The sequence below is a fragment of the Gastrolobium bilobum genome, unplaced genomic scaffold (genome assembly GCF_033153095.1).
Source record: "Gastrolobium bilobum isolate Gb01-03AN ecotype WA unplaced genomic scaffold, APGP_CSIRO_Gbil_v1 utg5059, whole genome shotgun sequence".
NCBI lineage: Eukaryota > Viridiplantae > Streptophyta > Magnoliopsida > Fabales > Fabaceae > Gastrolobium > Gastrolobium bilobum.
In genome coordinates this window covers 203,315-215,562 of record NW_026896615.1, presented here as the reverse complement: position 1 = coordinate 215,562, position 12,248 = coordinate 203,315, and the positions used below count along the sequence as shown (strand labels likewise).

The 12,248-nt window shown below is 34.0% G+C and overlaps 1 protein-coding gene across 2 annotated transcripts; it reads left to right on the top strand.

The window, feature by feature from the left end:
- The first annotated feature begins 1,002 nt into the window (after positions 1 to 1,002).
- On the top strand, positions 1,003 to 11,855 carry LOC133300983 (uncharacterized). Of its 2 annotated transcripts, none has more exons than XM_061500575.1 (12): positions 1,003 to 1,191; positions 1,317 to 1,453; positions 1,541 to 1,663; positions 1,735 to 1,865; positions 3,916 to 4,149; positions 4,449 to 4,627; positions 5,687 to 5,787; positions 8,893 to 9,048; positions 10,124 to 10,179; positions 10,293 to 10,350; positions 11,046 to 11,280; positions 11,415 to 11,855. In XM_061500575.1, exons 1-12 carry the CDS (start codon positions 1,176 to 1,178, stop codon positions 11,510 to 11,512), a joined length of 1,524 nt encoding a protein of 507 aa, XP_061356559.1. In that variant the 5' UTR covers positions 1,003 to 1,175; the 3' UTR covers positions 11,513 to 11,855. The 2 variants fall into 2 exon arrangements, with proteins under 2 accessions (XP_061356559.1, XP_061356558.1); XM_061500574.1 differs by having other exon boundaries at positions 1,535 to 1,663.
- The last annotated feature ends 393 nt before the right edge of the window (positions 11,856 to 12,248 follow it).

The following is a 12,248-nucleotide window of genomic DNA, read 5'->3' as shown; positions in this document are numbered from 1 at the left end:
CTGGGTCAATGACCGGGCCAGTTTTAATAACATTGGGAAAAACTATTCTCATGCTACATGAGATAAGTTTTCTTTCCTACATATCTTTCGATAACTGTGCCATCTTTTTTTTTTGCAGGTGGTGGAATCCACAAGTTTGTCTCTATGACATGATATAACTTATCTCCTTTAACATGAAATTAGTAAAACCCATAAATATTATGCGAAGACCTTCAACGCCGATCTGATAAGATCGAAGACCAAGTGGCCTCCAAAATACTGAGCGATAGAATTGAAATATAGGTATTTAATATAGGTTAATATTTTCTCATGTCACATGAAAAGATATTCGTCTCCTATACATGCAATAAATATGTGGATCTCATTAAAAAGAAGAAAGCGAGAAAAATTTCAGTGGGACTCAAATGTTTGTTACGTGTCTAGGAAAATAATATATTCTCATGTAAAATAAGAAGATATTAACCAATTTAATATGGGCTTAAAGTTTATTGGTGATAATAGGAGATAAATATCTCTGCATGCATATATAAATGTGTGGGTTTCAATTTTTTTCTTTCTTTCTTTTACATAGCTCTACATATTTTTATATATGTGTAAGAAATAATTTTAATATATAATATGGGAAATGATATTGTGACAACTAAATTGTGTTACTACCAAGTGACTACCAATCAATTTCACCGTTAGATGGATTATGTTGATCTAACGGTTATATTTATTTTCATCTTTGTATGGTCATGATTCCCCATATTTAAAGTGAAAGCATTAAATATGGGAAATCATAACTATACAAAGGTGAAAATAAATATAAAGTATTAAAATAAATATATGTATGTAAAAAATATTTTTATCTCCTACAGCGTGAGAAATATTAATTTGATTTAATTTAGTAAAATTCAATTTTTTTTTTTAAAAAAAGAGAGGAGATAAAATAAAAGTATACAATTTAAATTAGGAAAATAAAATAAAATCAGAACCCCGAATCAAAAGGGATCCAGAGAGCGGTGGTCAGTGAAAAGAACCTCCAGGTAACTCCGCCGCATAAAATCGGTGACTATTTTCACAGTCCCAGACCCGAAGCTTCTGTAGTGTTGTGTTTTTGCATATTTTTCCTCTTCCGACAGACACACCGTACGCTATTACGTGAATCTCTTTGGTTCCGAAGGGACGCAGATATGCCACAACCACGAGGTGAATCAATTTGTTCCATACGCATGTTGATGTCTACATAACTGTTTATTTGTTTTCCCTAACAATTGATTAATAATTGTTGGAAATGGATTAATGGTTTTTTTTGTGTGTGTGTGTGTGTTAAGAGCTTCCTGGGTTTTACTATGACCCAGAGAAGAACAGGTATTTCCCCATCAAAGGCCCCATTCCCGGTTCTTCTTCTTCTTCTAAGACCAAGACCAATACCAGTACTCTAAAGTCACCCGAAACCTCTTCGACGAAGGTATAATTTGTACTTGAATGTATTGGCCTATTGGGTTTTAACATGATTCCTTGAATAAAATGAATGAATGATTGATTTTAGTTACAGGAAAAGAGTTTGAACTCTTTTAGGAAGCTTAGAAACAAAACGTCTAAGCTGCTTCAAGCTAGGGAGTTAGAGAAGTGCAATTTCACTGAGGAATTCCTGAAAATACAAGCATCTCAACCTGCTGTATGTTAATTTCTTCGACATTTCAATTTCATTTTAAATGTTTTGTGTCTAATCTAAGGTTGAATTTGTAGGTGTGGAAATATCAGGGAACAGATAGGATAGGTATTACTGCTTTGGAACACATACACGTTGATGTGCAGACATTAGAGGGTCGATCTGAAACTGATGTTTTATTGACGGGCAGCACTAGTCGCTCGCTTAGGTAACTTACATTTCTCCCATTTGCATTTGTGCTTGCTTGCATTCTGTAACAAATTCGAGGACATTATGTAGAATCTCTTTCCATAGCATAGTTATCAAATGTGGAGCGTCATGTCGCTGCCAACCCCGAAAAACGCTATAGCGTTGTAGCGTTATAGTGGATTGCCGTTGCGGAAATAGCGGAATAGATATATGACAGAAATAATGACAAAAAGAAACATTTTTTAAAGGCAGAGATAGCAGAAGTGACAGAGAGAGATGCGAATAGATTAAAAAACCCTTAAATTTTTTCTGTTACACATTTAAATTTAGAACAAAATTGACATTTTGCCTTATGACAACAATATGGCCACAATTTGGCCACAAATGTGATCGCAATGGCCGCTATTGAGTTTTGATGCGGTGCAACGCGATTTCTTGCTGAGAGGCATCGCAACGCCCATACGGCGTGGCTTGCGACGCTATTGCAGGGCAATTAACTACTATGTTCCATAGAATTGTGTCTTTTATAATATGAACTAACTACTCTTGGATTTCCTCCATCTTTCATTACTCAAATTGTATTTTTGTTGGTGCTATGGTGGGATTTTTATATTCTGAAATGGTATTTTTGTTTTGATAGAACTTCTGAAATGGTTTTTCTAAGTGTTATGAACTTATGATGATTACACAATGGTTTACATTTTATGCTCCCCTCTCATGTGAAGAGGGAAGGCATTTAGTGGATCTGTGGCTCAGGTTTGGCCCTGTTTTTAGCTTCTTGCAAGAAGAATAGCTTTTGCAAAGAAGCTTGACAATGACAAGTAGTATATCTTATGCTGGAAGAATGAGAAGTTAGTGATCGGATAGTTTGCGGATGTGTGTGTATTTTGTTGTAGGCACTACTGTTAGTTTGACATAAAACTAAGGCAGTATTGTGAACCGTGTAGTAGAAAAGGATATGAAGATTTTTTTTTAATTTTTTTTTTTTTTTAAAACCAAAGTAATAAATTTTCGTTTTAGTTTTTGAATTTCATTTTATTTAATAATTTTGTTTACTATTGCCTATAGAGGTTTACAATTTACAATTTTAATTTAAACTGTTCGACGTTTTGGTCATTATTCAAATTACTATTTTTTCAATTTGCATAATGATCATTGAAATAATTTTCAATTTACAAAATAATAAGCTTATTCTGTTAGAGAATAATATAAACCATTAAAAAGGCCCTCACCCAACACCCTAAGGTTTTGGGTTGAATTGGTTCTTTACATGGTATCAGAGTTTCTTCAGTGACCATAAGGTCACGAGTTTGATCCTTACCGTCCCCCACTTTCTAGTGGAATTAAAATAAGGACAAGGTAAACTAAAAATTAGGCCTGTGTAATATCAACGCTTCAAGTCCAAAGGGCTCTTGCGGGAGGGGGTGTATTAGAGAATAATATAAACCATTGAAAAGGCCCTCACCCAACACCTTAAGGTTTTGGGTTGAATTGGTTCTTTACACATCCAAATGCACAAAATATTTGTGCTTATTATGACAGATAAGTCCTTCCAAGTAAAAAAGATACCTGTTTAAACAGAAAGCAGAAAGAAAGTCTGTAATTGCAAATAAGGTCAATTAGTACAGTGCTCCACTCAAAATAAAAATTAAATATCCTGAATCATTGTATTAGAGAAAAGAGAAATTAGATACCTTTCTTTCATCGCATATAGAAGATTAAGACGATAAGTGGCAGGGAAGTTTATCAACTACCTTACTAATATTACTGCTAACAGTTAATCAATTGGTGTATAACTTTTCATCTTAACATTAAATTATTCAATTTTGTTTTTCCATTTTTTCTTTAATCTTATTTTTGCAACATTGTCCTAGTACTCTATGTTACAATTAATACCAATTTACCTCAGTATATTGTCAGTACTTTGATGATCCTGCAAATTGATTGGATCACACTGGTTGTGCTTAAACCTAAAAACATATTGTCTCTTCATTGGATTATTGTGAAGTTTGATGTGTAATGTTGATTACTATTTACTAGTTGTTGCTTGTGAAGTTCGGTACTCGCAGTTTTTCTGAAGTTGGAAGGGTTGGGCAATATTTTGATGGCGGGGTAAAATGGATGCCAAATTGTGTGAGGAATTATGTTAAAGGGAAAACAGATGAGCATAATGAGGTGCCTGGGCCGGTTTTCAGACCGAATGGAGCTTCACTGTTTATGTCCTCCAGAATATCTTGTATAAGATTGGGTCCAAAGTGCTCTTCTCATGCTGCGAATGATGATCCTATTGTTGGACATGTATTGTATCCTTTAATTTTTTTTATTGTTACTTTTGTTATTGTTCCAGAAGCACGAATTAAATATATACATTGGATCATGCATGTATGGTCGAGATTAAAACATAAAGTCATGTGACCTTTAAGTAAGTTCTAATCTTGATCATCCATGTGAGATTGCATTATCAAGATTAACTCTCTCACTTCTCATAATTTATTTTTGACATACATGCATAATCCTCTCTATCATCAATATTGGACCATCCTATTCCACTTGTTTAGGATAAAATTGATCTTGAAGTGAAAGATCTTAACGTGAAAAATAGATTTACTACTTTGGGATCAGAGATATCAGGTGGATCAGTCTATACTCTTGGTCTTGTTGAACCATTAGATCTTGAATCAGGTATACTGAGCACATGGAGCAGACTAGAGGAAATTGCTTCTTTCAAGTGTACCCTTTGGACAGCAGAATATGATTATAATAGACATCGGGCTATACTTGGCAAGTTACATATTGCTTTCCTCTCTCTCTCTCTCACACACACACACACATGTTAATATGCATTTGCTTATGCCAAATAATGTTCAATTCAGATACAGCCACATGGTATTTTGTGTGGAATTTGTACTTAACAGTTAGTGTTAATTCATGGCCATGCAAATTTGTTACGTTTGATGTTCTCTTATTTTCATTTCCCTCTATAGATCCCAACCTAGTTGAGTTTTGATTGTTACGAACTGCATAGATCATGTGGGATAATTAATTTTTGGCCAAAAGATACCCCCAAACTTTTGTTAACAGTTTAGCATGAATTCTGGATTATTGAGATACAATGTTTGTTTCAGTTCACTGCACAGATTCATTATATTTTGGCACTTCTCACCTCATTCTTATAGAAAATACTGTTTTCAATGCATTAAATTTCTCCACTGTTGGAGTTTCAGATGGGCACGAGTCTCAACATAACAAATAGAATGGAGTTTGGAGAGTGTATTACTGAAGGAATAAACAGTAGGGAGTTAGTGGTTAGATATAGGCGGTTACAATGGAAATTAGGAGTTTAGATAGGTAGTAGTTAAATAGGAGAAATTGTAACAAGAAGGCACTTTGGAGAATAACATACTAACTGAGCCATTCTCAGTTGTAAAGGGGACACTCCTGGGAGAGGGGATTTCCTCTCTATAGACACTCCAAATGCTCTTCCTTACTTTCCTACAGTTCTAGACTTTCATGATTCTTGGAACCAGTCGATTTCAGCTTATAAAATTTAGCTACATAGAATGATCTAGTGTAGCCTGTATCAATATGGTTAGAGTGATCAGTTTTGCTTTTGTCTGCATTTTGCTTCTATTTATTATTAGGTTAAGATAATGAAAAATGAGCCATAGAAAATGATTTAGTAACTAAAATGCTAAATAGTTCATGAAGATGACAATTGTGATCTTCCGTAAGAAATATCTGAACAAACATTTGGACGTTATAAGATATTTTTTTTCTCATTTAATTTTATATCTAATCTTTTGTAAGTTATTCATTTGTGTTTTTCTTTATCTTTCTTAGGTACAAATCAGGGAGGTGCGTTAGTGGATCTGGAAACTGGGATGACATCATGCTTTTTACGTAGTAAAAGTGATGTTTTTGCACAACAGATTGTTAATTCAGTAAGTTTTCCCTTTTTATTACAAAATAGTAAGTTATCCCTGATAAAATACTGCATAGTACATGTTACTTTTTAATATCCGTGTTCCTGCAATCAAATAAATGATTACATTGAAGAAAAGCTTAAATTTTCATTATTTATTGATGAAAACGTTATTTTGAATTTAATTATGAACTGAAAATTTTCTTAAGTGTACAGAACGGCTGGCAATTATTTAATTGTTAATTGCTCATTTGGGAAAAAAAACATTATGATGTGGTTCAGATGGAAATGCTGTAATGGATGTTAGAAAAGAAGGAATCCATTTTTAGCATTTAGATACTGTATTTACATAAAGGATGATGAACCACAGTAAATTTCCAATCAGAGGCTTACAGAAAGGATGAGTCCCTCTTGTTTTCTATTTTCTGGTTATATTTCTAGGACAGAAACATGGGCAAGCATTTGATTCTAGGGACATCAGGTTAAAAGGGATTTATTTAAAAAAATAAGAGTAGCGTTCAATTTACATCAGCTTGCGGCAATTTACCCATAATGCTTCATTCTGCATCCTTTTTTCCTTGTCTCTCTTATCTGCCTATCTCTTTCTCTCTTCCAATGGACATATTCTCTCTCGAATATTTTTTTAACAGTTTGAAGCTTTTGAATAACATGGGAAAAAGAGACGATGTTTAAATCCATGCGTTGCAATAGCATAGTTGAGGCTTTATTATATAGAGCGATTATAAGAATTACGTAAGACTAATATAACAATGTGAGACATTTTAAGAACCTATTTAGAATACTTCTAACAGGACCAATGTTTTTTGTTGAAATTATGGGGATTTAGGTATACAGGGAAGAAAAAGAATACCCAGATAAATAAAAATATATTGATATTGTTGTGAAGGATGTAAAATAATGTGATAATCTATGATACAAACAACAAAGCACTAATCCCTATTAATACTAATAGTATACTCCTAAAATAAGGAAACACATTATGAAATATAAGGAAATATGAAAACCAATCCTGAGACATCATCAAGGATACTCTAAATTATTTTAAGATATAATCATAATATTATAAGATATCTTCTAGATATTCTAATACTCCCCCTCAGGTTAAAGCTTATTAAGCTTTAAGCTTGTTACAAATGAACCCTTTAAAAAGGAAAAATACCAAAACAATAAGAACATGGCCAAATTGCATCTGGAACAAAGACCGACAGGGCCATATTGCACCTTGGACTAAGACCAACGGGGCTAGAATGCACCTGGGACAAAGACTAACGAGGCCAAACTGTATCTCAGACAAATACTGTATATCTAGAATAAAGATCAGGGAGGCCACACCACGATTGGGATATAGACTGGAGCCAGATTGCATATCTTCCAAATTTCTCCCCCTCAATGATATATTGGTATTGAAAAAGAGACAAACAATTGAGAGATTAGATCGAAGTACCTGACTTGGATCTGAAAAACTTATAGGATGCACTTGCGATTCCAACACTTGGTTGTAAAAAGCAACAAGAACTTTTTGGCCGGGTTCTGCTTGCGGCTTACAGAGTTAAGAGGCAAGGATGAGAACCAACGAAGTGCAGCTTTCTTGAGGGTGAGAGAAACGAACCAGCACATTAGGAGGTTGTCCCTTCCAAGAAAATCATGGAAGCTGAGTGTTCCTTGAGGTGTAACGGTCGATATTAATCTTTTCGTAAAGGGATAGCTGAATTGTGGGGAGGGAATCGAATGTCCAGCTTGGTTTTCCATGTTATCGGCCCCCTAGGTCCAGGTCTGATGTGGCCTACTCGAGAGACCTCGTGCTCAGTTGTGGATTGGCATTTTGGGTGTGAGCTCTTTGCTCATTGTTTTTGCCCTCATCTTGCATGATCCTCCTCTGGAGATCATCAATCTTTTGGGCTTGTTACTCCATCCTGTGTTGCACCGACACGGGACATAAGACACAGCACGACACTTCGACACGTTAATTTTAAAATATGCTAAATTTCGACACGTTAGGACACATTTTGATATTAAATAATATTTTTAATTTATATAGTGTGTATTATATTTAATATTCAATAATTTAACAAAAAAATGAAGATAAACTTATAATACCAATTAATTTTGCAAAGAAACATAAGATATCCCAAATATTTATATTAAACTCAACAAAAATGCAACACAACGCAACGCAACCTTCGAACATTTTTTTGAGTCTCTATAATGCGTGTTGAAGTGTTGAGAAGTGTCGGACACAACATGTTAGATTTTTTGAAGTGTCGGTGCATCATAGTCTCCATTTGTAGAGCTTGCTGCTGGACAAGATAGGTCTGCCACAGGATGGGCCCAAGAGTTCATGTTTGGAGGTTTCACACCTCCCAGCCGTGGTTTTGGTAGTTGTCGTCCTTCAATCAGAGGTGCTTCTCCTTTATCCTGGCGGAATCCTCAGTTCTTCTTGTAGTTACCATTTTGGAGGAGCGGGAGTAATAGTTTATGCATTTGACAGATGACTCAATAATCTATTATGAAGGTTGTATAAACGGATACCTTGTCCAGATGCCAAACAGAATGTGGATTTCTTTGATCTCCTTGTTGGTTAAGCGCACTCCTTCTCTGATTCCAATGAGCAAGGGGTGGTGTGCACTTGTAAGGACTTCGTCGCTCGAGTCAATTCATGAATGAGGTCAAATTTCTAGGAGGAAGAAGGTGCATATGTGCACCTTTGGGCATGATCCCTATAATTTTTATGTAGGTTAGGATGCTCCCTTGTCCTTTACTCTAGAAGGCAGGCATGCGCTTTAGAGGAAGCTTACAGAAGACTTGTTAGGTGCAAAACCATACTTGCTAAGAGCAGACAAAACTAATGATCTTATTTATTTCTCTTTTTATGTCCTTTTTTTTTAAATTCCTTTTTTCAAAGAATATCTTAACCTCCTGTTACTTTTATTCTTCTTTTCCTGTCTTTAATAAAATATCTTTTTATAAAATGAAATATGATATTTGTTAGTTTCTTCATCTTTTATGTTTTTAGCCTTTTCCACCAAAACTATGTAATATGTTTTTGTCCTTAGTATGAATGATGTTATGATTCTTAAAATATTATTATATTTTATTGTTGCAGGGAAATGTGGTTTTATGTGGACTCAGAAATGGGGCAATTGTCACGGTAGACATTCGTGAGAAAAGAGAAAGGCTTTCTGGTAGACTTATTTCACATCGTATATCTTCTATATCTTCAGATAAGAAAGTTGGAAGTTCTAACAAAGAATGGTTCAAGGTATTTTCTTCATTTTTGAAATTAAGAATTACGTAGGGACTAGATAGACTGTAAGGAACCCATAAATGGGTTCTGAGTATTGTAGAGAGAAGAACTGAGAAAATTAAAAAGAACACTTCTGTATTGATAAACTGAATCCCAAACATAGACCAAAGGAGAAAAATCTCCCCCTAGGGTTTCTCCTTACAACTGAGCCACTACTCTGTTTTTCGAAAACTAACCAATAGGGAACCTCTTTTCTAACTTTTCCTGCTATTTAAACTAATTTTCTAGCTCTAACAACTTTAACCTCCCAACATAGCTATTCAAATTTACTAACGATTCTATCTAACTAATGCTCTCTGACCCTATTAGAGACATAATAGGATTTCAAGAAATAATCGAAATAGTGCATAAGAAAATTTTGATGGTACCTGTATGTAAACGAATTAATTAAGAACACCTGCTCAGCTTAATCACAGAAACGAACCAGAAATGCAGCAACGATTCCAAATATATTGTAATGGCATAATTGATAATCTAAATTACATATTTTGTCCTTCCAGATATATTGTAATTAATTTTTTTTTCTGTAGTGATTAAAATGTGTTGGACAATAAAACTAGTTCGTTAGATTTTGAGTTTTTACTTGACCTACTGAGACTAATCTTAATTTCTTCCAACTTTAGCAGTTCCGTTGACAACCTTCACTGTGAGGACTGAATTAAAAAAATTAGACTATAAGGACTAATTTAAAAATTGGGTGAAACTGGAAGAACTATGTTTTCATAACAAGTTCTTCAAACCCCGAATGACTTTTGTATGCTTTGATGGAGTCTGTTCCCCTTTACATATTTAAAATTTTGACTTTTGTTAATTATTTTTTGTTTAACGTGCTTTAGTAGTAGTTTTTTCTGTATTTGTGAATCTACGTTTAAGCCCCTGTATAAATTTCTGATTTGGTGGAACTTGTTATTTCTTGTGCTGTAATCGTATTGAGATTTTCTATTCTATGACTGATGATTCACTTTGTGAATGTCATTACACTATTAGCTGTGGCTATTGTTTTTATGGTTACGCCCCTCCCCTTTTGCAGCTCTCTGGAGACATATATCCTTCTCAGACCGTTAGAATGCCTTCATCTATATCCTGGTTAGTCAGCCTTTTCCCTGCCAGTTGTCTTCTTGACTTATATATTGTTTTATCTGAATTTTATCTATTTTGACTAACTATTTTCCGTAATTATCTTGTGGATGTGAAACTAGTATGGTGTCACTTCAGTTTGATGATCAGTACTTCTTGGCTAGCTCCATGGATGGATCGGTTAGTTTATTCTTTAGGAAACTTATTGCCTATATTTATCGTTTATATCTGCTCTTACGTGGCATAGGATACTGATAGTTTGCAGTAGAATCTCATGATTAGGCATTTGTATGAATTTATTCCTAATATTTAAATTGAAGACTAATTATTGGTATTTGAAGAGCACTTAGTCTAATAGATCCTGTTTAATTGAATTTCTTTTTTATCTGGAAATTATCTTTTCTTAACCCCTTTGGTCACATCATTTGGTCTTTTTTGTCAGTATTGTAAGTTTCAAACATATTTGGCCTTATTTTTCTTTTTTGTCTGCAGTCTATTTTCTTCTTTTAAGAAGGGTAAAATAGATATATTAGTTAAGTTTTTAATGGTGTTAAAGATGGACTTGGATGGAAAAAATTTAGGGAGTTAAATGATTAAAACAAAAATATAGGGGGATAAGTGATTCGAAGGAAAACCATGAGTTTTTTTTTAAAAAAAAACGTTTCCTTTGATATAATGACCAATGAAGGCATTACAAACACAAACCAAATCTATTTACTATCACTCTTTATGATGGAACTCCTTTTATGTCACTACAACTGACAAGATGATGAAGGAAATGTTGCCAGAAATGTCTTGGTGGTAACCATTTTTTGCAGACTGCACATAATGGGAGAAATTACTTCTTCTTAATGACCTGTTCTTTTCCATTTTAGATGAGGCTCTACGACCGTCGCCTACTCCAGAGGGGTGCTGTTCAATCTTATGAAGGACATGTGAATTCCCATACTCGTATACAGCTTGATGTTGATCCATCCGAGAGATTTGTTATGTCAGGTGGAGAGGATTGCAAGCTACGGTTATGGAGTATCAAGTCTGGCGAACTGCTTTTTGAGGACAAGTTCTCTGATACAGTTCTCTCCACTGTGTGCTATCAAACACACAAAAATAGTGAGCACAATATGCTTTTGGCCTTTCTGCTTTCAATTTTTATAAATTCTCCTATATTTTTGCTATCTAACTTTATAAAAATAGGCGTGGTTTTACTGGTTGCTTATTTGAAACTGTATTATATGGGTGTATAGGTTTTAAAGCAGAGGAGGAAAACCAATACAAGCATGATTTTTCTCTGGGTGCATGGCTTGGATCAGATGAAGGACTATTTTATATGCACTGGTTATGAGTTTTAAGGGTCTTTCTGAACTACCATGTTTGACTTAGCATGAGGTGACCAAATAGCTTGTATATATACTGATATGGTGTAGTTCCTTATTAAAGGCTTTTATGGGATTAGAGTTAGCATTTTGATACAAGCAAATGGCATAGGTGACCAGTTACCATTCTAGAAATAGTGGTATTAAATATATATACACACACAAGGAAAACGAGGGGGGAGAAAAAACAAAGCATTTTGTGGTTATGGCTTTTTTGCACCAAAGTTTCTATGTTGACCATCTTGTGTGTGCTCTCTGAGAAACATCATGTACTGGCCAGCCGTAGTTGTGCTGTTAATTGGCTGTGGTTATTCTCCGATTTTTATTTATTTTTTAATTAAATTTTCAAAAACAAATGGGTTGCTACCAGATGAAACGTGGTACGTACAAATAAATTCTGCAAATTTTGTTTAAATAAATGTAGTAATAATTTGTTATTTATTTTAAGCGATAAATTATTCTAGCTATATTTTTTTTTATGTCTACATTACATGTTATTCTTTAATACCATTAGATCAGAATTTCAATAGGAGAGAAAAATGATAAAGATTAGTTGAGATTATAATATAACAGTGCTAAAAAATGACAGACAAAGTAGGCATGAAAAAAATGTGAGTTTTTTTATCACTGTAATCTTTATTTAATAATTAATTACCAAATTGACGTTGATTTGAAACTATTTCAAAAATTTAATCTCTCCAGAAA

Bases quoted from the DNA above. Each gene is read 5' to 3' on its own strand.
- LOC133300983 (XM_061500574.1), top strand. The intron at 1,664-1,734 runs GTATGTTAATTT...TTGAATTTGTAG, and splicing joins TACAAGCATCTCAACCTGCT to GTGTGGAAATATCAGGGAAC. The intron at 1,866-3,915 runs GTAACTTACATT...CGGTACTCGCAG, and splicing joins AGCACTAGTCGCTCGCTTAG to TTTTTCTGAAGTTGGAAGGG.